At 33.0% G+C, this 27,488-nt stretch overlaps 1 protein-coding gene across 2 annotated transcripts in view; it reads left to right on the top strand.

Moving 5' to 3' along the window:
• The first annotated feature begins 4,837 nt into the window (after positions 1 to 4,837).
• LOC149425786 (lachesin-like) overlaps positions 4,838 to 27,488 on the top strand; it is a 204,358-nt gene continuing 181,707 nt past the window's right edge. The window contains exons 1-2 of one of the 2 annotated variants that reach the window (XM_089644858.1): positions 4,838 to 5,078; positions 12,535 to 12,739. In XM_089644858.1, coding sequence (XP_089500984.1) covers positions 12,628 to 12,739 — 112 coding nt within the window. In that variant the 5' untranslated portion in view covers positions 4,838 to 5,078; positions 12,535 to 12,627. The remainder of the gene's footprint in view (positions 5,079 to 12,534; positions 12,740 to 27,488) is intronic. The other variant, XM_089644866.1, reaches the window with a different exon arrangement.

Consider the following 27,488-nt stretch of genomic DNA (forward strand, 5'->3'; position numbering starts at 1 on the left):
ACCTAAAGACTAGCTGAAGTGTACCCGGCGCTGCTCGGAAACTTTTCTCCACCTTCTTTAAACATAATATACTTAAACACTCTGGAAGAATTTTTCTAGGTGATAGTGAATATCCTATCCAGACAGTTGCGGATAGTGACTTACCTAAAGACTAGCTGACGTGTACCCGGCGCTGCTCGGAAACTTTTCTCCACCTTCTTTAAACATAATATACTTAAACACTCTGGAAGAATTTCTCTAGGTGATAGTGAATATCCTATCCAGACAGTTGCGGATAGTGACTTACCTAAAGACTAGCTGACGTGTACCCGGCGCTGCTCGGAAACTTTTCTCCACCTTCTTTAAACATAATATACTTAAACACTCTGGAAGAATTTTTCTAGGTGATAGTGAATATCCTATCCAGACAGTTGCGGATAGTGACTTACCTAAAGACTAGCTGACGTGTACCCGGCGCTGCTCGGAAACTTTTCTCCACCTTCTTTAAACATAATATACTTAAACACTCTGGAAGAATTTCTCTAGGTGATAGTGAATATCCTATCCAGACAGTTGCGGATAGTGACTTACCTAAAGACTAGCTGAAGTGTACCCGGCGCTGCTCGGAAACTTTTCTCCACCTTCTTTAAACATAATATACTTAAACACTCTGGAAGAATTTTTCTAGGTGATAGTGAATATCCTATCCAGACAGTTGCGGATAGTGACTTACCTAAAGACTAGCTGACGTGTACCCGGCGCTGCTCGGAAACTTTTCTCCACCTTCTTTAAACATAATATACTTAAACACTCTGGAAGAATTTCTCTAGGTGATAGTGAATATCCTATCCAGACAGTTGCGGATAGTGACTTACCTAAAGACTAGCTGACGTGTACCCGGCGCTGCTCGGAAACTTTTCTCCACCTTCTTTAAACATAATATACTTAAACACTCTGGAAGAATTTTTCTAGGTGATAGTGAATATCCTATCCAGACAGTTGCGGATAGTGACTTACCTAAAGACTAGCTGACGTGTACCCGGCGCTGCTCGGAAACTTTTCTCCACCTTCTTTAAACATAATATACTTAAACACTCTGGAAGAATTTCTCTAGGTGATAGTGAATATCCTATCCAGACAGTTGCGGATAGTGACTTACCTAAAGACTACCTGACGTGTACCCGGCACTGCTCGGAAACTTTTCTCCACCTTCTTTAAACATAATATACTTAAACACTCTGGAAGAATTTCTCTAGGTGATAGTGAATATCCTATCCAGACAGTTGCGGATAGTGACTTACCTAAAGACTAGCTGACGTGTACCCGGCGCTGCTCGGAAACTTTTCTCCACCTTCTTTAAACATAATATACTTAAACACTCTGGAAGAATTTCTCTAGGTGATAGTGAATATCCTATCCAGACAGTTGCGGATAGTGACTTACCTAAAGACTAGCTGACGTGTACCCGGCGCTGCTCGGAAACTTTTCTCCACCTTCTTTAAACATAATATACTTAAAAACTCTGGAAGAATTTCTCTAGGTGATAGTGAATATCCTATCCAGACAGTTGCGGATAGTGACTTACCTAAAGACTAGCTGACGTGTACCCGGCGCTGCTCGGAAACTTTTCTCCACCTTCTTTAAACATAATATACTTAAATACTCTGGAAGAATTTCTCTAGGTGATAGTGAATATCCTATCCAGACAGTTGCGGATAGTGACTTACCTAAAGACTAGCTGACGTGTACCCGGCGCTGCTCGGAAACTTTTCTCCACCTTCTTTAAACATAATATACTTAAACACTCTGGAAGAATTTCTCTAGGTGATAGTGAATATCCTATCCAGACAGTTGCGGATAGTGACTTACCTAAAGACTAGCTGACGTGTACCCGGCGCTGCTCGGAAACTTTTCTCCACCTTCTTTAAACATAATATACTTAAACACTCTGGAAGAATTTCTCTAGGTGATAGTGAATATCCTATCCAGACAGTTGCGGATAGTGACTTTATTTTATACTATTTAGAAATTACTTAAGGGTCACAGAACTTATATAATATTTTTAAAATCACATTATTTTTCCAAATATTATGTTACAGATAGTTTCTTTTGTAAACATTATATGTCGTGCAATTTTTTTTTTGAAAGTGATGTCCTCGTCAAACGTCACCCAAAAGTGTCATGTTTATATTCAATTATATTTTTTTGAAAAAAAGGACAAAAATGTATCAGATCGTCAAATTAGAAAAGTCATTCAAGTATAAATTATTTTGTGGAATTTTGTTTAGTGAAGTTCATTCAAGCGGTTACTTTATTCGTGTCAACTCTAGTTGCGATATCTATAAAACTACTGATTTCCGAGTTTCTATAGATTTAAACAATGATTATTTAAGTTCATGGGAGGTACTGCAATTTCCAAAAGACTAAGCAGGTAGTTTTTAAAACTACCCAAACCATTGCCAATTTGTTTTATCTGATCAGGAAGAAGTTAAAATAATCTTCCTCCCTTTTTATATCGGTATAACACAACTTGATATCTCCATCATATCCTTAATTTCATTTTAGAACATACTGTGACATGAATAGGGAAAACTTACGATATATTATTAGACTCGCTGCACTACCCTAAACTCATGAACTGTCGACATAATATCCAGCGGCGCAATAGGACAAACTGAGAGTGTGCTACAATAATGTAAACAGGCAATTTCTGCAAACTTCCGCAACTCTGCAGTGCCTCTACGATGTTTACTGAAGGGAGTGTGCACTTATTCCCCGCATTACTTTGCCACTATCAGCCAGTTTCTGGAGCAGGATACGGAAATCAACTAACGTCTTCGTCGTGTCTGCATCTGAGTGACTCTCTGTGAGCTCTCCTATCAATGACCGATGGATGCAGATGATGCAGTGACCATCCTATATAATTTTATTTGTTGATTATTGTTTTCATTTTTATTTTTCTTTCCTTGTAATTGTATTTCTGTATAATATTATCATGTAATATAGCATATAAGGTTTGTGTTTTCTACCCAGTCATGATGGTATACAATTTTAAATAAAAAGTAAAAAAAAATATGAAGGTATACAATATACTTTATAAAATTATTCGGGATTGCATTTAAATTATATATTACCGTGGGATATTCAGAGAATATGTTGACGTCATGTGCGTATGTAAGATATGTCAGATTCAAAATTTATTAATAAATATTATATATATTTTACAATAGATTCGCTGTTTTTAACGTGTCTATAAATTGAATACTGTTTTTGAAAGCAGACAAAAGATTAATTTAGATTTCAATATTACAAACAGATATTTGCCATTAATTTTTTTTATATTATGATTAAAAAATTATTTTGAAGTATTTTTTCGTCAGTTACTGATTTTTTTCTTCTAATAAACTATAAAAATACTCCTTTTTAAGAAAACAAAATCATTTATACAAACTTATTATGAAGTTGATTATCACTTTATTTAATTTCATTTACTAATTATTATTTTAAAAGTCTCAAATTTTGACAAAGCTTTTGCATGCAAGCAACGTGCGGTCGATGAATTCCAAGTATTTTGAAGTATATATGTTTAACTTTTAAATGCAATACAAAACGTGGTTTCTAACACTGCTTAAATTATATATTTTAATTTAATACAAAAGTAGCAACATTTGAGTCCAATATGATTTAAGATTTTCACGGCCAAAAGTATTTTTGTTATTTGTTTTTGGGGCTTTTTGCCGTGTTGTGCTAACTCTTTCTTTTGCCAACGTTTCGGATAACGTTACAGTGTCCATCATCAGGGTAGATGTGTGACACATCTCACAAAACCCCAAAAACAAATAACATCAATGAGTCCATCTCAGTTTGTGTCATAAAATACACAGATATGTAATACACAAAAGCAATAAAAGCACCCAAGGTGTTAAGGATTTAAAATTGTATGTATTAAAACGCTTTAACGCAGGCTTCGTACACGGATTACCGAAATGGTTGAACAGTAAAAACACCCAAAAAGGTTTGGCGTTGTGAAGTTTGCTTAGTATATGAGATTTAATTTTAATTTTATAATATTTATTAATGAAATAAGGTAAGTAGGTACATATAAAATATTATTAACATTGAGTTTGTGCATATTGTGAGATTTTAATAATACTCTTCCATATGTTAACTTGTGTTTGGAAGAGGAGTATATCTATAGTTTATGTTTCCTTCTAATTTTTAATTTTTTTTTATTTTCTTAATAAGTTGTAGAGTTTTAAATCCTCATCTCTGTAAACACACATCCATAAAATTAATTAAAATAATAATTATTATTTAAGAAAAAGATAATTCTAATAAAAAAAGTACAACAAGAAACAGAAAAATAGAAAAGATAATGATCTCAACTGTGAATCGAACCAAAGATCTCTGTCGTAATGGAACCGTAAACCAACTCGGCCATTGGGACCTAATTATTTTACGTCAATTTTGTCTATCTCTTATTTCGAGTTTCAGAATTAACAACATTACCTTGAACTCATTTTTTCCGGATTCTGTCTATTTGAATGATTACACAGTTCTAATGAATTGTATCGTAAAAAAATTAATTCCAAAAAAATTTTATAATTACTTAGAATCATCAACATTCAATCAAAAGTGTACAGAATACTAATAAAATTCAAATTTATCAATATCGACTACTATAGTCTCAATATCGTTCTAAATTCATCACTAAGCTAAAAACGTATAAGTTAAATCAGGCTGTTTATTAGGGTTCTGTGCACTGATGCATATTTCAGTAAAATCAACTCGAAATAACCTCCCAAGGGCTGGTTTTGGACCGGCGCCGCTTCCAGCTTCAGTACTCTCTAGACCGCCGTCGGTAGCGGGAGTGCCGCGACGCTACAAGCTGTGGCAAAGCCTGCACACGTGACGTCTAACGCGAATAACGTGAAGCGTCTTTTAAATCAGATCAAATCAAAAACAAATATTTTATCAACAATTGTCCCAATACCAGCGATAATATACTTCTAAATTAAGGTTATAAATAAATGTGTTGAATGTAATTACAAATGTGAAGATGTTTGTTCGTATTATTTTGTTCATCGTCTTTTTTATCGGTGAGTATTTAATTTGTCCTAATATTGTATTTTTGCGTCCCAAACACATATTTACTTACACTTAAAGGAAACATAATAAATAATATGGAAAACCGACATTATTTGTGTAAAAAGCTTCTTTGCAAATTTAAACAAAAAGGTTAATTTTTATCTACACAAAGAAAAACACAAATATACAATGATTTTTATTTTACTCGGTTATAAACTGAGGTTTTTCGTGGATTACATTATTTTAGAACAGAAAACACCTATTCAGCTATCGAATATCGTATGCGAAATTTTTAAAACAATAAATAAAATTAAACTGCCAAACTAAATGTGAAACAATATTAGACATTCGTATAAATTTGATTAACTAAATATGATATAATGCATTTTGACAACCGCTTGAACATGTTTTTTTATTTTCTTTTACAAAATCTGATACAAAAAAAATATCGACATAAGTTTTTTTTAAATATCTGTTCAAATTCATTAAACTTGTACTGATAAAAAAAAAACACATTAAAAATTTTAAAAAATATGTCACAACTCTCTGCCTATATCGTAAATTATTACACGTTTTTTTAAATTTCATATTCCTTTGAAACTTTAAAGGTTTCACCATATAAAAACACTTTTATAATCATTGTTTATTATTTTTACTTGTTGCTTTGAACTTATTCAAGATACCTTAGTCAATTATTGTGGAAGAAAAACTACCCTGCAATGTATGTATGTTTAAGTTGGTACTATTGTATAAATTCTGTAAATAAAGAATTCCTAATTTATAGTACTTTTATGCAACTTGATTTTTGTACAAAAACCACAGGAATCGTAGAAAAAAATAAAATCCTTTTCAAGATTTGGTAACATTTCTCAGAATTCCCACCAGGAAATTGGTCCTCATCAAGAAAAAAATATGTGTGAATTGTTACAACATTTTTTGGAATAATTTTGAGAGCGTGAAACCATATTTTAGTCTAATTGTAATAATAATAATACCGTAGTTTCGTATCGTAAAAAACATTTTTTATTGGGTCGCTGGAGAAACTACACAAATATCCTGAAGATTTATATTTTTTGTTTGTTTTTAGTATTGGTGGTAAATATTAATTTGGTTCGAATGACAAAACTTTTTTTTTTGGTCATAAGCACGTGTTTTTTAGTTGGACTAAACACTATATTTGGACAGCTTAATAAAGCCTCACGCCGCCCCGGGAAACCATTTAATGGATAACAAACACCTCTACGTTTGGTGACTTAGCAGGAGTGTCCGGGTTCATGGGGTTAAGTTTGTCTCGGTCTTGGCGGCGGATGCGTTTGCCCACATATTGCGTAGCGGGCCGGATCGGGAGAGACTGGTTGACCTTTTGACTTCTCCAGCCAGACTCTCTTAAAGCATCATCTTGCACCGCAGTCGAGTGATGGATCAATACGTCATTTACTCCTGAACGCACTGAACCCCAGATCCATACCCACCCCAGAACTTTATATCATTTCTTTCCCTGTAAAGTATCTCCATATAGCATGAAGATTACATAGGCTTAGAGGATTTTTTCGTCGGTGCCTCCTGTGTGGAGCTTATGTAAAAAAACAGTGAGACTATGTAAGACACAATTGAAAAAGAAAATTTGTTTTATCATTATAAAATGCGGGTCTTAAAATTACGAAACTAAGAACTTTGTTATTTTTGTGACTAGTTGTCATTGACGCTTTCCGCACGTGGAGATTTTCACAATGTGCACGTATCCTTATTTGGTATCTAATCAAATTTGATGAGAATACTTCGAAAGAAGTACATTATTTTGAGACAACATTCTAACCAGTTTGCTACACTGCCATGACAGACAAAAATAATAAGCTCTAAAACTTAATGTATAAGACAATATGTATTTGTTTATATTTTTACTATTATTTATTTTTGTACGTATTGAGCATCACACAGTGTAGTTTTTGGCTCTCTTGTGGCGAAATAAATTACTAAACTACTAAAACGGCGCTACACAAATTATCAAACTTTTATAATTATTATTATTTATATACGTCGTAAACAAATAGATTTGAGATACCAAAATCAAAATAAATTATGTGATATGATTATTTTTTTTATTAGTTTTTTAAATAAAAACATTAAAAAAAAATTCTGCCTAGGCAAAGGAAAAGTCGTGCCAAATTAAAGTATAGATAAACTAGATTATCATTCAAAATTTGTGAACGAAATCATAATATCTAATTGTAAAAAGCTTTCCTTATACTCCTGATACTTAATAAACCTGATAAAATTATTTATTTGAATTATTTGTTGGTTTGATTTTGGTGGATTTATTTTATTACTATTGGGAATAACTTTCAAAGAACTGTGTGTACAACTGTGCAGCCATGTCATGAATAATAAAGGATTAAATTTATTTTTAAATGTACTTAATCTATCAGTTATAATGGCGATATGAATTTTTAGATAATGAAACCTGGATAACACATTCAACTTTATTGTATTTCAGTCCATCGCTTATTCTAAGACACCATCATAATCATAATCAAATATTCATTCATCATTTAATTTAGTATACGAATTAGGTGATTTCTTTTCTCTTGTACCTGTTTACTTTATCAGTTTTCTTTAAAAAAATATATTTATGATAGTCTTGGGTACAAAACTGAGTTTTCTGAGAAAAAAATTACATACTTATTTATAGTTTAAGAAACAATAAAAATTCATATTTAAAAAAAATATAGGTCTCCATTCCAATAGATTGTTGGCCAAAAAACCGTTAGATAATAAACTAAGTGCATTTAAAAACATAAATCTTTTTCCATGTTCGTATGTAACAACTTACAGTTTACCCATTTTATGTCGCATTTCAAAATAATCCATCGCTTCTGTATTCGTAAGTGAGTTATTAAATATGGTCAAAGAACGTTAAACTATATGATTCCCCGTTGTTTTAATATATTACCTGCTGAAATTAAAAACTGTGCACAAAACAAACAATTGGTGAACTTACTGAAGACTTGGCTTACTGAAAGAATTAATTTGTATAAGCTATATTTTTCTAAAGACTTTTAAAATTGTTATTTATGTTTTTCATAAGTTTCTTTTGCTACACTTCTTTAAAATTTTTAATTTTTTGTTTTATGCACATAATTATAAAAAAGTAACTGTAAATTCATTTTAATTAGATTTATAATGTAAAGAACCCGTTAGAAAAGCTGCTAAAAATCAGTTTATCGGGACTTTTTTGCCTTATATTTGTAAAGTGTGTAATATATAATAAAAAAATTTCACTGCATCTAACCTAAGTGCATTTCTGTGGCTTGCCTTCAACTGCTGTTCAATAAATCAATCTCTTGCTGACCAAATACAAATATGGGTATTCTTCAATGTATTAGATACACATCCACCTTACCTATGATCACGGTGTAAATATTATTTCGAAAAACATAACTAATAACGCGATGCGCGGCAGAGATACCCAATGATAAAATGTCCTTAAATTGGGATGAAAGCTGGCTCTACGCCGACTCTCTGACTTTAAGCCGGGTTTGAGAATTTAAAAAGTAGGATAGTTTGTGACTTATTTAGTCAAAAAATCACCCTTTTTATTCTAAAAAAAATATTATAACTCATGAAAAGAAAAAAAAATATGCGAAAACAATAATTTTGAACACATTTTGATTCTTCAATATTGATTGTGATTTCACCGTTTTCACAAACTTAATGTAGGTATTTACCTCACAAACAACTTTAGATATTTTCTTTACATCGCTGAAGTAGGTATCCAAAAAATCACTTCTCTGACTTCTTTGTTCCTCTCAAACCACCTTTCTGATATGTTTTGTTCCCATAAAATCACGTCAATAAAATTATCTAATGGAATTTGTATGGTTTTTGAGAGTGGGTGATATAAATTATCAAAGAAGCTTTTTTTATTTCACGAAACAATCCTTGGAAGTTATAAAGAAACCATGAAATAACATCCATTATACGTTGCGCACTTAGTTATAGGTAATATATTATAGTTTATTTGTGAGTATCTTACTACTCGTAAGTTTAGTTCAGAATGGTATTTATTACATCGTATAACACAAAAAGAAATATGCTTTTAAGAGCAGATATATTATTTTAATGTTGAAACTTTTTATGCACAGTTCGTATTTTTTGCTTGCTCGGAGGAAATCTCTTCGCGGGAACTGAAACTGGGGGAAGAAGCGATTTTGCATTTCTTTTATTACGGCTCTCCATGAGTTGTTTTATTCTTCCTGAATTGTTAAAAATACTCCCTAGTTTCCGCTTTAATCCATTCCTGTAAGTACGCGTATAAGCTCCGGGCCTTGGGACCTAATGATCCCAATAACTCAAACCATAAAAGTGCTTTTCTTTCTTACATCGACTTTATATTCAGCAGGCAGAACGAAGTTTTGGTTAGTGTGTCAGAGGAATCCAAGGTAATCATATTTTCATTTAAATAGTTTCCACGAAGAATGAAACGATTAACTGAGACGGAAAATTTTTTCAAACTATGATATTTGAGTCAAACATGTCTAAAAATTTACAACCATTTCAATGTTCATTAGCTTGTTAGTAAAAACTTGTGTTTTTTATGTTTTTTTCCGACACGCGAATAATCCGCTGTATTAAAAAAAATGTTCGAATCCTGGATATTTAGTTATATTCCTGAATAATTACTTCTAACAATCCTGAAGGTAAATAATCTATTTCGTATATATTTTTCACCTTAAAAGAATCCTGTGAAAAATCCCTCTTAATTTTTTATGTGTGCCAGTTTTTTTCAAAAAGTTTTTGACTGTTAAATTTTAGTTTGATAATTTAAGGGTTCATGCAAAAAAGGGACGTGAATTGCGACCCTGATTAAACAAATTTCATATTAATCTTTTAAACATACGAAAAACATTTCTTGTAACAACTGTATCAGTTTCAACAAGTTTCGGACACTATTATGTGTTTTCTTCAACGGAGTAAAACAACACATAAGTTCAAGATAAAGTAGGTATATGAAAGGAAGGATCTACCCAACAGACTTCAAATAATGACAAAGCCACTCCATAGAACTTAAGATTGGGCCATGTCTTACGGTCCATTGCTCTATTACAGGGACGGTGCGTACTACAAAGTACAAGTGGGCTGAAAAACCAAAAATTAATGGAAAAAAACGTTGCCTTAGAGCAGAATGCTATTTACGCTGTTGAGTATGTCTGTTATACCTTGTATATTGCAGAATCAAAAATACGAAATCGAAATTATATTCGTGTTAGGGGTTCGCTTTGTTAATTATTTTTAACCTTCATCGACGAAAGATTGGCTGTCTTCCAATTTCGGTGCACATTCCTCTCGAGAGTACCGAGAGAGCGAGCGATGGGGAGGGATTTTATTATCTAGTTACACTCTCCTCTGCTACACCGAGTTTGGTAGTGCTAGTCCACCCAGTCAGCTCAGCACAGCCACAAACTCGGTGGGTTCAGAATACAGCCAATTCGCCGTCCTAGCGAGTGGAAACGAGATTTTTTTCACCACTCCACTTGAAATACAAATAAATATTTTCCTTTTTTTAGCTGGAATTTCGCTTTTGTATTAATTTCACAACACTCCGGGTTCTAAAAAGATTATGTCATCTCTACCTTGCAAACGACTTAAAAAAAATTACAGTATTTAAAAGCTGACGTTAGGTTAATAATTCATGTTCACAGTCCACGTCGCATTCCAGAATTCGCCTGAAAGTCCTTGCCGATTTGAAAACAATCGGAAAAATTCTGGAGGAAAGAGGTGATGGAGGAACAGGTCCCGTTTTTTGGTGATTTAATTTCTGTAATTTACATGCTTGCAATTTTGTGTTGGAATTCACTGGCCCCAATATAATAAATCGAGGACAGCCAAATTGCCGTCCTGGCGAGCGAAAGTGTGACTTTAAAAGGCACGGGCGGATGAAGGTTAAATAAGTTCCAAAGTTTTAGTGAGCATAATTATTTAGTTTGAAGTTTTCAAGTGCGTACTCCGTAAGAGTTTATTCCGGTAAGTGAAAGATTTTCTTAAAGCAGGTCTCTCATTAAAGTTGATTGCTTGCTTCGTAAAGAATTGGCCAGTCCATTGTCCATGCTCTTCCCGGAAGGTACTTAGAAATAACATAAGAGTTTCCGGAGAAATCCAGAAGCCTTTCTTGTAAACCATTCAATAGAAGATATGATTGACGATCCTATTAAATTTGTTTTGAATGATAAATGTATGATGAAACTCGTTTAACTAACTTCATTGGTTGATTTTCTCAAAATTCTTAAACTCTTGTGCGATTAAAAATTGGATATTCACAGAAAAAAATCTGGTGATCATCCAGGTAAAAATCCACTGATTGCAATCGTCAAAATATTTCCTATTGAGTCCTGCTTTAACTCGATCGTTTGACATTTCACCTGTGCGTACATTTGTTTGTACATTCCGTTTCCGTTTCAAGATGGTGGATGATTTAATGGTTCGGAAAAGATTAGTTTTTTAAATGTGACATTGTCGTGTTTAATTGTACTTCTGATTAACATTTTTTCTCACTATTATGGTACCTGCAAGGTATTCAAGAAAGCTTGAAAAAAAATATTTACTTTGAAAGTGATGTTTCCTTGGTAAAATTATTTAATCTCTTATTTGAAAAAATAAAATGTGTAGCGTTAAAGAAGCTATAAATAAATCTTTTGATTTCAAGGGAAGACATGATTTTACTTTGAGATTTAAGAAAATAGGAGAAACTCAAAAACATCATTTTTTGGCAGTAAGTTCTACAGAACTACTAATTCAAGTGAAATGAAAAAAGTGTTTAAATTATGTGATTGATTTTAACAATTCCTTATGGTGGAGTCTTTTAAAATAGGTGTATTAAAGTAAAAAAATTGTTTTGTTTTTGTACTATTTCATATAAAATTAAAATAGAAAACTTCTATTAATTGAGAACATTTTGCTTGGCAGTTTAGCGGTATTCTCATAAAGATGCAGATATTTTTTTTTGCGAATATAAATTTGGTAAGCTGTGCATCAGATTGAAATTTTATAAATAATTTATTTCGACGGTAGTTAGCATGTTAACCATCAACAGCATAGAACGTGTATTTATTATGTAATTTTTATATTATTGTGTAAAAAAAATCAAATAGCTTGGGATCCAATTGGATTGGGTAATACATAAATAATTAAAATTACAATAAAAAAACAAGGCACTTGATTTGATACTCAAAGCCTTGTAAGAGAGCAAAAACACACAAAAGCATTTATCTTTTTGCTTTGTTTTATGAAGTTTACTTGTAAGTCCGTGAGGTAAACTTTTAAAATAATATTTTTTTCTTCCAACATAAACAAAGAAAGAACCGTCTTTTGTACGTTCATTATTCATTTTCCAATACGCATTACTTTCTAAATACTACTTTGAACTTGTTTAATAATATTTGACCCTCAATCTTTTTTTTGTTGTAAAACAAGCTAAATAGAACGATAAAGTTGATTAACGCAACAGTCAAGCTGGGGCAAGATTACTTAACTAAGTGAAGAAGTGATAGAAAAAATAGTGCTACAATGGTGCTTAAGGAGAAAAATTCGATTCATCAGATGTCGTTGCTTCGCCACCCCACCTTCGTTGTAGTGATTCTGTTGGCTCTAAATCATATCTCGGTTCATGGATTACATGGTGAGTGAAATATATTATTTATTTTCCTTTCATTTAAGGAGTGTATATAATTTAAACTGTAAATAGTGCCTCGCAAACGTCATTCGCGTACGTTGGTCTTTGACCGTTGGACTACGCGATGATGCCAGTGTCTCGCCAACGTTGTCAAGTAACTTCTAAGTAAGTCCCAAAGTGAGGGCGAAGCTGTCGCTCTTCAATCAAACAACTCTTCATTGATTCACATTTATCGGGTGAGGTGTGATCAGGAGGCGCCAGCCCGCCAGCTGCTTGGCGTGCCAGATCGGGAGAGGCTGGTTTGGAGAGACCCTTCTGGTATCTCTTGATCCAACGCATTGCGCGGCAGCGGGAGGAATAGACCATTCATCCGTCACTTCTGGTATCTCTTGATCCAACGCTTTGCGCGGCAGCGGGAGGGATAGACCATTCATCCGTCACTTCTGGTATCTCTTGATCCAACGCTTTGCGTGGCAGCGGGATGGATAGATCATTCATCCGTCACTCCTGGTATCTCTTGATCCAACGTTTTGCGCGGCAGCGGGAGGGATAGACCATACATCCGTCACTTCTGGTATCTCTTGATCCAACGCTTTGCGCGGCAGCGGGAGGGATAGACCATTCATCCGTCACTTCTGGTATCTCTTGATCCAACGCTTTGCGCGGCAGCGGGATGGATAGATCATTCATCCGTCACTCCTGGTATCTCTTGATCCAACGCTTTGCGCGGCAGCGGGAGGGATAAACCATTCATCCGTCACTTCTGGTATCTCTTGATCCAACGCTTTGCGCGGCAGCGGGATGGATAGATCATTCATCCGTCACTCCTGGTATCTCTTGATCCAACGCTTTGCGCGGCAGCGGGAGGGATAGACCATACATCCGTCACTTCTGGTATCTCTTGATCCAACGTTTTGCGCGGCAGCGGGAGGGATAGACCATTCATCCGTCACTTCTGGTATCTCTTGATCCAACGCTTTGCGCGGCAGCGGGATGGATAGATCATTCATCCGTCACTCCTGGTATCTCTTGATTCAACGCTTTGCGCGGCAGCGGGAGGGATAGACCATTCATCAGTCACTTCTGGTATCTCTTGATCCAACGCTTTGCGCGGCAGCGGGAGGAATAGACCATTCATCCGTCACTTCTGGTATCTCTTGATCCAACGCTTTGCGCGGCAGCGGGAGGGATAGACCATTCATCATTCACTTCTGGTATCTCTTGATCCAACGCTTTGTGCGGCAGCGGGAGGGATAGACCATTCATCAGTCACTTCTGGTATCTCTTGATTCAACGCTTTGCGTGGCAGCGGGAGGGATAGACCATTCATCAGTCACTTCTGGTATCTCTTGATCCAACGCTTTGCGCGGCAGCGGGAGGGATAGATCATTCATCCGTCACTCCTGGTATCTCTTGATCCAACGCTTTGCGCGGCAGCGTGAGGGATAGACCATTCATCAGTCACTTCTGGTATCTCTTGATCCAACGCTTTGCGCGGCAGCGGGAGGAATAGACCATTCATCCGTCACTTCTGGGCATACTGATCCCTAGATTTCAACTTCATCTTCTTCTTTTCTTTAAAAATACCCTCCGCACAGCATCCCCAAAGATTACATAGGCCCTGACGTGAGATTAATGTAAAAACAAAATTAAACAAAAAATACACTAATTACCCTACGCGATTGACGTATGCAACGCGTCGCTCTATTTCCTGCCAGTTGGCAATTTTCAAATGCATTAAATTATTATTTCGATTTTTCGTGTGCTTTCTGATTCAATGCGCATTTTTTAATTTTACCTAAAATGCCTTTGGTGAAACAGGTAATCATTAATTTCATGTTTTCAATAAAACAAAAGTTCAGTATCTTAAGTTAAGTTAGTCTAATCTAAGTAGCTATCCAAATAATATCAGCTAATAAATATAACATCAACTCTCTACCTACCTGCCAAAATCATAATTAAACAATATCAAGTAATCAATATAACATCTTCCTCTCTACCTACCTTCCGTTATCAGAATTATAGTGTTTTTTTACATTAACTCCACCCCGTGGAAAATAATATCCCTCAGGGTACATGTTGTCTTTGGGGATGCTGAATTATTGTGGAGAGGAGGGAGTGAACAAGGGACTTGAAGAACCCTAAGTTGTAGAAGGAAGGAACCACAGAGGCTGTTGAACTTAAGAAAGAATCGTAGAAACAAACCTATTCTCGTGTTACAAATTTCAACAGTGTACGCACATTTAGCCTGTTTCTCGATTATGTACCGATGCTGATGGGATCAATGTCACTGGTTCCTATGAGCATCTTCGATTGAAATACCGATATAACAAGGACAACATTCCCACCAGATGCCTGTGTTCTATAGTTAGTAATCTGCTTATTGAGAAAGGGGAATCTATCTAACGGACCGCTTATCGATTCTGCATAGATTTAAGGGTATTTTGAAAATAATTACGTTGTACTTATGTACTCGTACATTATCATAAACAAGTTCTTATTATTTATTTTTCCTTTTAATTGACTACTGGATTGAAGAGTTAAATAATATATTTTCCATATTTTATTTAAACAGATTTTTTAACGAAATGTGTTGAAATTGTCAAATTGAACATTAATGTATTTGGTTCGGTTATTTGAAAAAAAAATGGAAATCATGCTCAGCATTTGTAGCCAAATTAGTATCCGCCGTAAATTTATATGTGTTTTTTTACTGTATTCTTAATTTTTTTTTTTTTTAAAAGATAAACATTCCCGGGTTATGAATAACCTGACAATATTTGAAAATCTCCTACTACCACCACAGTAAGCTGAAAATGTTGCTTGTGTTGTGATGGAGAACTTAGCCAGCCGAGGAATTGAACACACTACGCCTGGGTAGGACCCAAACACGATCTCAACTCGGCCACCGACCGGTCTTAAGATATTTATTTTTTTAAATGAGCTATTGGACTAAAGAGAGGGTTATTTTGAACATTCGTTTGTTATTTAATTTTGTATAAAGGAAAACATTTTCCCAAGAAAAAAAAATTTAAACGAATAGTTGTCATTCTGAATTATTATAATAATACTAATTGTCCGTTTACTCAGCGAATTGAACATTTTCCTTACCTTTGTTCCGTAATAAAGAGTTTTTTTTTTAAATTTCTTACCTGCTCTGAAACAAACAATAAACGAAGAAGAGACATTTTTTAAGATCAGTCAATCTTTCGTTTCGTAACAAATCCCACAATTTAAATAAACGCTGGAATATTTTTTTGTGTTGTTTTTATTCCTGTATTAGATGTTCCGCAAATACTGAAGCAAATTATAAAATATATATTTTTTAATTGATCGCATAATCAACCATAGAAGTGTTTGTATAATATAATAAAATATTCCTTATCATATTGTTTTACTTTTAAAGTGAAGTCATTACAATTTTTACCATAATTAAAAAGTGTAATTTACGAATCTTAGACCAGGATCAGAACAATTTTTGGTAATTGAAAGCAAATTCACTTCTTACTATCAATATTTTTTTGAACATATTGGATTAAATTGGACCGGGTTTAAATTTGCTAAGAAGTGCAAAACACTTGGGTTCTTAAGTACCAAAATTTGTACCGATTTATAACAAGTTTCATTAAATTTATTTAAGTTTTTAAGTTCCTACAAAAAAAAGTTATTTTTTAATATAATATCTTTCCATTTGTTATGCCAAAGCGTTAATTATATGAAATTCCCGATAGAAAAATATCGCGAAGATAATGTTCTGTTAATATGTTATAGGCATGAAAAATGTATCTTTAAATACAAGTAAAGCATTTACCGAGAGATTTTTCCTCTATTACGACTCGTGTTTTATTAAATATTTTCAACATTTTCGCTTATTATAATATTCTTTTAAAATTAACATTTGTATTTACGGTGACCGGATAAATCATCACATCTTTAAAAAGTTATATAAAGTCATGGAAAGTTATGAAACAAAAACTTTATTAACTGGGTTAAGTAGGTTAGGTTAGGTTAGGTTAAAAAAAAAATTTTTCATCGCTTCTAATGACTTTATATCACTTTTTAAAAGCGTGTTGAATTGTCACTGTGTTGAGTTATCATGTAACCGTTTTTACATATCTCCCTTTCGGTTCCATGATAACTCAACACGGTGACAATTCAACACACATAACTTTCACCACTTTCCATGACTTTAAATAACTTTTTAAATATGCGATGAATTATCATTGTGATGATTTATCCGGTCACCCTCCCTTTCAAACCATATTTGAACGCTCACCATTATTTATTACTTTTTCGGTTAACTCGATAGTACCTACCATTTATTGGGAAAAAACTTAAATCAATTATTAAAAACACTTCCCCATTCCAAACATTTTTTTTTACGCAGTAATACAGATTTATTCCGTTATACAAACGATTCTGATTTTTTTCCCATTTGCGCATTTCCATAATGTTTAATAATTGACTCAATGCTTAGACAAAATTTAGTGTACTTATTAATATTATGTTTATTTATTGGTTTTAAAAAAGATGCATGTCGCTTCTTAGGACTATTTATTATTGATTGACTCAAAAATAATATATTATGTTTTCAAACATTATTTGATAGTGTGGACCTCATTGGGTGCCTTGGCAGTGCTGAGGCCCTCATTATACAAATTAATAAAATCCAATGAAAATATAAAATATTGAAATAAAATGAAAAATGATGATACAGGCGGTAATGAAATTCTTTGTCAAAAATGATGAGTTTGCGTTTGCTTTAGTGTAATGAAGTGTGTACTGTGTCTAACGTTTATATGTTTTATTCTTTTATGTTATTTTTTTTTGTAATATTGCTTTTTTCTCTAATGCATCTTTTGATTTAGTATTTAAAATTAGTATTTTTTATGTATATTTGGCTTATATCTAGTCAAACTTTGTTGAATATTTGGCCTGTGTAAGACAATCTATGTTTTTTTTAAGTATTAGAGATTATTTTTATTGTGATTTTGTGTTATTTTTACTATGTTTGTTGCTCCTTCGAAGCAAGTATTATTACAAGCTATTTGTTACAATACTACCCATCTCAAAGTAGGAATCGATTCTCATGTTTGAGTTGGGGAGTAGCGTCCCTACACTTGCATGCCTCCACCAGTACCTACTTCCTTATATTATGTCATATCAAGTTCCAAGTTGTTTAAAATGTTGAATTAATTTTGCAGTTACTGCAAATAATACCAATTATCAAAAACAATAAATGAATAAGTACTGCTAAAATCTCAAATAAAGCTTTTCTCCGTCCGAAATGTAATGAAATATTCCGCCCAAAATTTAGTTGAAAGTTCCCATTGTTTATCGTCCCTTTTCAATTACTCCCACCGTTCTTTGTTACAAATATCTATTAGTAACTAGTAACTATATTAATGAACTATTCCCGGTTACAGTAAACCCAAATACTCTCATCTGACTTTATTAACCCCCCCAGGAAGATATATGACATTGGAATTAAGACAAACTGCCTTTTAATTTTCTTCTCTTGTATTAAGTCCCTTTCTGCCTTGCTTAATGGGGTGGATGATTGGCGACACGTTTCGGCCGACTTTGCAATACCTATTGAATGTCGGCCTCGATGGTAGGTACTTGTAATAACGCATATTGAACATGATGGAATCGGATTAAAATGAGAATATCTATCAGTTTCGTTATTGTTTTGGTAAGATCTAAGGATTTATAAGAAAATTTTATAAATCCGTTTATCTATCTTACTAAAAATACCTCTAAAACTGTGTTCTGTTTTCGGTTCGAAATTTCGCTTAACTGTGTATATTGTTTGTTGGAAATAAGTGTGCTGAAACTCGGTGGCGTCGGGGAATACAATACATGTATTTATTATCTACTATGATTTTATAATATTTTATATTTCTATGGGAAAATTGCATTTACTCAAAAGTGTATGGTTTACACAAGGTGTTTATTTTAACATTTATTTGTATCATTTTACCAATTGTTTCTGGCTTTCACCCTTCAAGGGTGTTCTAGGCCATAATTCCAAATTATGGAGATCATTTGCTTATTTTGTTTAAATGAGCAAATTTATTAAACTGAAGATTTAGATGAAAGGAAAAAAAAAATTTTAATCGGAATCAGAAAAATATATAAACTAATGAAATAAATAAAAGCAAGAGTAAAAAATATTTTTCTTCCAGTAGAATGTTATTAAATGACGTGTCATTGAAAGCTGTTTAGTTTTATCTGCCTTCGCGTTACTTTTTTTTGAGTCCTCTTTATAAATTGAATTCATTTGAAAACAAAAAAAAAACTTGACTTTGTCTTAATAAACTTCTAAACAAAATTGACTTAAATTGATACTTAATATTCGTTAAGTAAAAATACAAATAAAATAGAAATACGCCATAATAATTTAGATGCACCCGAAATATCAAAATCAAATAACAATAATTGCGACATTTTAATAGTTACAATTAACCGACAGACCTATTTTGTTCCCTTTCTCCCTAAGTAACTCCCATTCTTCCCCTACCCCTCTTCCAGCCTGTCTCTGGTGCTATCTTCCTCTCTTATTTATTCTTTCTTCTTATCTTTTGTTTACCTTATAATCTTCCTCTGTACTGAGATTTAGTTTATAGAATATCTTATTTGTCCTGAGAAGGTGTAGATCATGCGAATCGTTCGACGTATATAAATCAAATAAAGTGAAAGATAAAATATAAAGATTTGTTTAAAATGTCAAGCTACAAAGTGTTTGTTTTATTCTGTGATTTTAAACAAAAGTTTTCAGCCGCATTATATTCATTTTAATTTGTGAAAACTTATTATAATTTATATACTAAAGCACGCAATAGATTGGCAATCAAGTACAGTTTTATTTTCAAAATAAATTATTTAAGAATATCGTTTAATTTTTACCGTACCACACTATTAAACTATAAAATTAAGCACATTTTCCTAAGCTCACTTTATACTACCCCTGTGCCATATACCAAAATCTGATTCAGAGAAAGTGTCAGCGGTAGGCAATTTGTTTGGTGCGCAAAGCTGGCTACACGGTGAAGGCTGTCTTTTCCGGCAAAGCCTTCCCGTCACAGGATGGGCGGCAAGAGGTTCCAAGGAGGGGCAGAAGGCAGCGGGGGTGGCAGGAGGCTTAGTTACTGGAGTGTTGCATTACTTAACCTGCAGGGTGCTGGAAAAGATAAAACCTTAAGTGTAGTGGTCGTCGTACTAACATGGATTTATTTGGAATTTAACACCGAAGGTATTTGTAATACTTTGAGTTATTAGTTAAACAAAAAACAAACCTAATACGATTATTCAACTACGCCGTATGAAATACGTACATGTTTTCAGTTTCTCGACCTTACTGAAAACAAATATTTTAAAACTCTTAAGTAGCTTAAAAAATAAACTTGTTAACTGATAAAACATTACAAAAAAATATTAAAAATTATTTGTCCTTTCCGAAAAGAAGTCTTCAGTAAGGAAAAGCGTTTTTTAATATTTATTTTTTTATTTTTCATCAAAAACATAACAGGGATATAAAAAAACATACAATTCTACGTAAAATTAGATAGAGAAGAGTAATGGTAGAAAATGTATAAAAAAATGTTGAAAAATGTATTGAGCTATAATTAGAAGTGCCACTGCGTATTAACATCTCGTCGAAACTTGTTTTACTATTAGAACGCGATAAGCGGTGCGCGTATACCGGAATCGGTAGTTTTAGTAAGAGCAGGGGTTCCCAACCCCGTGCCCGCAGGCATCATGGCGCGAACGATTCGTATGTGCCCGCCACTATTCGACAGTGAAATAATTTTTTCAGATTTTGAAATCACCACAAGCAAAAGTAAGTATTCTCTGTAATTTGCAAAGATATTCACATAGTTCGTTTATAAAGTTAATTATATTTGATTTGTGTGTTCTGTACACTGTTAAAATTCTGTATAATTTATTTTTGAATTTTATATCTATTTTTAGAGAGTTTACATACTGTATATAAATTTCTTCAATGTCAATAATTTCACACTCATCATGAACAAATATAATTAAACCACTATTTTTGTTAATCGGTCTTGTTGTTGCGATGCCTTTGCAGTTTGGCAGCGCATTTATGTAATGATCGTTATTACAGTGCGTTTCCGTTAACACTATGCAGGTGGGTGATGAATGCAGATCATTAATATTTATCGAAAATTCATCGAGGTTTTTTGCAATGCTTTGAATGTTCATATTATGTAATGTTAAAAATGGGCTACTATTTGTAATGCACCATTTATTAACTTCCGTAATATTTTGACATATTTCTTCTTTTATTTTGTATTTTTCGTCAATTTGTTTTACTATAAAATCGGCCATTTTTAATTGTAATAAATTTTTTCTTGAGCGAAGACAAGCATTTTCATCCTGTGTTTGCATTTTTTGCTATTTGATTTGTGGTCCTTTGGATTTGTGGTTTTGAATTTTAAATTAATTTCTGTACAATTAATGCATTTTGGTGTTTCGTTCTTACTGTTGCAGTCTTATGTGTTATGCTCACCCGCACAATGAAGGTATTTTGGTTTGTTAGTTAGTTGAAAGCAACGCATTGCTGTGTGCCCATATTTTTGGCAGTGGTAACACTGCGTTAGAGGGTTAAAATCTTCTACTTTAATTTGGTAAAAACCAAGTTTAACTTTTTTTTTCTCAATTAGCAGATTTCTCAAATCTCCACTGGTTTCGAGGATGATATTTTTTTGTAGAAATTTTTTGATTTGTATGGTTCCATTATATTTTATTTTATTTGGATCCTTTTTGAATATTATTTTTATATCTTCATTTTGCAGAATAAGAGCCGATATAAATTCTTCATGTGTGTATTTTTCGTTGATTCCTTTAAAGATCATGCACGGTCTTTTTTTATCAATGCTTTCGATTTGTATTCCTTCAAGTTTTAATTTTGTAATTTCATTTTTGATGTTGGCCATATCATCTGCTTTTTGTAAAATCTAGATTATTAATTCATTTTTTGATGTCTTTCTGATGCTACTTACTCCGATCCCTAGTTTAGATATGTTTACATTCTTCATGATTGTTTTTTTTTTTTTTATGTCATCATTTTCGTTTTTAGTTTTTATTATAACGGGAAGTACTGGAATTGCAGGTGTCGTGTATTTTTCACTTCTGATGTTAGCATAACTTCTCGTTGTTGTTTTGTTTTCGAGATTTTGATATTTTTATAAGTTACTTATATATGAGGCGTGTTGAAACAAAGACAGCAATCACCACCATTGGTGTAAAATGAGTTAGATATGGCGATGGATAGAGAATCAAAAATACTATCGACTGCTGCAAAGGTTTCGGAGCATAAACGACAATTTCCCATACATTTTAGAATTTTAATATTTATTTCCACAACAAACATGGCAATCTCCCAGTTTTTGTTTGAGCCAATCAGAGACCCAGAAATATGATATTCAAAATGGCCACCCCATACAAAGTGTGAACAGCTGGTGTTATACATAAGCTCGGTTTTTTAATGTTTTGTGGTGAAAAAGTGATTTATATTACTGTAAACTTTATTGAAATCAAAGATGAAATGTTTTCCAAGTGAAGTTACACCATAAATGGCAAGGAAGCGTGCGAAAAAACTAGAAATGTCGAAGAGGAATTTTGCCAAAAAAATAGAGGTTAGTAATGCATATAATGTTACTGTAAACATCAAACTTTTGTCCGTTTGGTGAAATGCCCATACATATGTTTTTAGTACCCGCGAAATATTAAGATAAGGTGTAACATTATGATAAAGAGGATACTGAAATATTTATCTTAATTTTATTATTTGGTACTAACCAATTTAATACAAAACTTTTTTTTTTCAGATATTCGGCAAAACAATTCCTGCTCATTCAACAATTTTTGTTCTTTATTATGACCATTTTTCAATATTATTTTATACTTAATTAATAATTACTTGATAAGTTACTGTTGTATTTTTTTAATTTGAAATTAAATTCACTAGAAAATATTTCAGAAATTTTAGAAAATAATAATATTATTTATGATGTCAGGATACTGTGTCTTTTATTCGTCACTATTTTGTTTGTTTTGTGTAACTAATTATTTGAAGAGTTACATATTAGTATTAATTTATTTTCTATTCTGTTCTTATTTTTTGTACCGTTGTTACTTTGCCTAATTTTTTCAAAATATGGAATCTATCGCATTGCACTACCGCTGCATACATTCTGTAAAATCGTCTTTCCAATATGTAAATTGTCTTGTGTTGTAAAATATGTCTTTCCGAATAAATATGTAAAATGATACTTATTACTGATTTCAGTGTTTTACTGTAACCTAAAAAAAATGGCCTTTTCAGTTCGTAACAAAAGTAGCAAAATCCACATGTGTTTGGAACAAAACCGGCAGTGTCCAACCTTCCAGAACAAAAGCAGCAATCTCCATCTATTAATTGAAAATAACTGAATAATCTACCAATTAATCGCAATAAAATGTACACAGAGTGTTTCTTAAGGAAATATTTACTAACAAAAACTATACTTTATAGTTACGGTATTGGAAAAATACAAAAAAAACCATTTATTGCATTTCACTCGAAATGAAAAGAAGTGGAGATTGCTGTCTTTGTTTCAACACGCCTCATATGTTCTGTCACTGTTGATTATATTTTCTTGTAATCTGATGATTTTGTCTTGTAATGAAAGATTTTCTTTTTTAATTGCATCTTCTAACTTCGTTATTATGAGTTCTATAGTATTTTTGATTTTTTGATCCTTGACCGTTATTTATTAATCTTAAACTAGCTCAAATCGTCGTGAATGCTTATAATTTTAGACACATATACAAAAAAACAGTAATTGCTAAACAATGGACCTTTAAATATTTAAATTTAAGCACATAAATATGTTAAAACAAAAAAACAATGTTTGAGGAAAATATGTTTTCTCAATTCCTCTTTAAGATTTCTGGGTGCTTGATTTTTTCTCTTGTTGGCTTTTGATTGATTGATTTTTCTTGCATTTCTCGTCCCGTGTCCGTGTATCTCGTGGTTGTAATTTATTTTTTTATTCAGTTCCTTTAACATCATCCCTTTTTTAATTTTTAGCTGTTTTGCACGTTGCAGTCAAGACAGCTAAAGTGCCATGTAACAGCTGAGTAAACTGATGTTAAAAAGGGGTTTTGGTGTTGAATGTGGATGAGGCAAGGGGTTTGTACCTAAAAATATATTCAAATATCTGTGTTTGAATGTGGATGAAGCAAGGAGTGTGTGCCAAAACTTTTCTTTTTGCCCGTTGCAGGTAATTAATGTGTGTGTGCCTACTTTTACATATATGCTTTTATTTTTAAATGTGGATGAAGCATCCCCCATAGCACCCCCCAAACACAAAAGCCCTGCTTATTTATGGGGAACATCAGATAAATATATTATGTTATTAATAAATGTATTATATTTATTTGTAATTCGTATATATTTTTGTTTTTCATAAAAAATAAAATTAAAATAGTAGGGCTGTGTCCACAAATGTATTAAAATATATTTGAATGCATGTGCCTAAAATTAGCTTTTTGACCGTTGTAGGCAACTAATAGGCAAAAAAAATATTGTATGCAATGTATGCATGTGGATGAGGCAAGATGTTTGTGCAACATTTCATATTTGTTATTTGATGTTTGAATGTGGATGAAGTATGAACTGCACACTTGTAAATTAGCTTTGCCCGTTGCAGGCAACACAACACACGCTCTTGGGATTGTGTAGATTGATGCGTATAATGATTGTTGCCAAATGTCACTGAGAAACAGCAATTTTTCACTTGGTACAGATCACACTTCTACGGATTTTCTATCCGCGTAGTGTGATACCCAAATCGGCTACTTTCCGGTTCCATCAAATAAAAATTAATGGAAAAAATTACAGTACCCACCTACGGTGTCTACCTACGGCTGTGTGTATTGATGTTTATGATGATTGATGAGAAACGTCGCTGAGAAACAGCAATTTATCAATCAGTCATGTGTTTGTCGAGACGCGTATTTTGATATTCATCTCGGGTAGGTACTCTACGGTTCCACTAATTAAATAATTAATCAAAAATAGTTAATATTTACAGTACATACCTACTCAGTACACCAATCTATTCTGATGTACAATATCCTAGCAGGTACCAAAAATAATTATCGATTTAAAGTTTGTTGTTGCATTACGTTTTTTTTTTAATTTTTGATGTTCGATTTTTTTTTGGATGTTGAAATTTGATTTTATTTTATATTTGATTTATTTTGTTATATTTTTCATTGTAATTTGAAATTTTTTTGAAAATGAAATTTGTATATGGCTTGAATGTTCATGAAACAAGGAATAGTGTATACTTTTATATTCATGAATTGATTTTTTTAACAGTGGATAAAGCCAAGAGCGGAAAAAATTAAGTACCATACTATTATCACTCAGCCACTCGGGATGTGTAGATAAAGACGTGCAGTTTGGAACCCAACTCGGGCACTTCACGGTTCAGTAATTACATACTTAAAGAAAAATACTTCAAACTTACAGTAAACCTACCCAGTAAACCAATATATTCTGAAAAAATATCCGTACAACTTAGGTACCTACATATTTTAACAAGAAAAATGGATGTGTCAACTCAAGTTACAGTTTTCTTTAAGTGATTTTTCGCAGAATTTTTTTTTTAATGAAAAATAATTTTACTTCATTAAAAATGCATCGAAAACTGTTTCGTACACAATACGCTAGTAGGTAAGTACCTACTCATAATAAAAGTAAAAGTGTCAATAATTATTCATAATAAATTGAATAAATTTCGGAACGTGACTGAAGCATTACTGACTATTTTTCGAAAGGTAAATGAAAAATCTTTATCATTTTATGTGGACTCAATTTATTATATTAGTTTTATTTTTCGGAATAACTTTATTGAGTAAAACCTCAAATTGTAATATTTAAGTATTGAAGACAATATTAGTGATTTCTAAACAAAAATCTGAAACAGAAAAATCAGAAAAGGAAACGGTCACATCTGGGACTCGAACCCAGGACCCTTGTCTTTCCGGGACAGTGCTCTACCAACTGAGCTAATGGGACCCTATTCCCCTCGGTCACTTTTAACTGTATCATACTTCGAATAATAACTACTTACATTGTCTTCATTTTTTCACCGCACATTTTTTTTTTAACCGCACATCGTTATTCCGAAAAATAAATATTCATTCTAGACTTGCAGAAAAGTCAACAGATGTCGCACATTAAAAAAAAAAAGATAGGTTTATCTAAAAAGACGCTGTCTGGATTGCATTTAGTTCGGGTTGAATCTTGCGATCATACATAAAGATAGTTGCCAGTAAAAATGTGCGGTGAAAAAATGAAGACAATGTTAGTAGTTCTTATTCGAAGTATGATACAGTTAAAAGTGACCGAGGGGAATAGGGTCCCATTAGCTCAGTTGGTAGAGCACTGTCCCGGAAAGACAAGGGTCCTGGGTTCGAGTCCCAGATGTGACTGTTTCCTTTTCTGATTTTTCTGTTTCAGATTTTCGTTTAAAAATCACTAATATTGTCTTCAATATTTATTTATTTATTATATTAGTGCCTACCATCCTAGTACCTATCCGGTATCTGTATCAAATTTTATTTGAAAATTTGAAATCAATTAGTTCCTACGCGTTTTTAGAAGGTATAAAGACTTCCGCGAAAATTCTATTCTAATTATTTAATTGAGCAACATCGCAATATCCTAATTTGAGGAACATAAAAAATCGCACCAGGCTTCAGCGGATCTAAATAGTACTGAAGCCTTTTCCATTGGCATTTAAATTTTTGTTAAAAACTTGACATATGAACATTTTTTTGTTAGAATGGCATATTTACTATAAAATGGCATATTTTATTATAAAATGTCATTTTTTTGTTGATTTCGCAAACGTCAAAACTTTGGCCTGATATTGTAAGACATTTTTAACGAACATATTTTTACGATGGCCGATTAACGTTTCTAAACCTTCGGAAGACGAATTTTTCCAAAAATTTTAATCGCATAGTCCACGTTTCAGACGGGACTTCATCACCGATTGAAAGATGGAGATTTTGAAAAAAAAATAATCACATCACGCGCACCATGTGATCCGCTTTTGAGAGCTCGCGAGACTCGCGGCTCGGAAGCGAAAGAACGTAACTTACGCGCAGTCGGGCTGGCGAAAGTGCGCCCCGAGGCGACGGAGGTCTACTTTCGCATATTTTAAACAACTCGACTTTTTTATCAATATACTAAACAACTCGACAAGCTGCATCGATTGGTGCTATTGCCGATGAGTTTGCGTTTAGTTGGTAGAAAAAAATAAAACTAGGGCCTATACCATGACCTGGATAGGCCATCGCATATGGCATCAAGGCCTGGTGGGTCTGCGATTCGGATACCAACTACCCGCTCAGAGGTTAAATTTACTGATCATGAAATGTATGAAGGTGCACGAGTGGTGTTGGATTTAGTTGAACAGTATATTGCGATATCTTTTTTACGTCACTCAACTCGGCCGGAATTCGGAAAAATGACTTGCAATCCTCGGTACTGGGTGTTTTATCCCGTTGTATACATATATGACACGTTCAATCACACTATTGATAGCCCAACCTCTTATATGGCCTCGCCAGGCCACATTGTTCATCCAACGGGATAAACGTACATTACCCGTCGGAGGGTTTACCAGTGATTTCTTAGATTATTAGTATTAATGAAAATTAATGTAGA

Source organism: Hesperophylax consimilis, chromosome 2 (genome assembly GCF_061612785.1).
Source record: "Hesperophylax consimilis isolate HC1 chromosome 2, BYU_Hcon_1.0, whole genome shotgun sequence".
NCBI classification, from domain to species: Eukaryota; Metazoa; Arthropoda; class Insecta; order Trichoptera; family Limnephilidae; genus Hesperophylax; species Hesperophylax consimilis.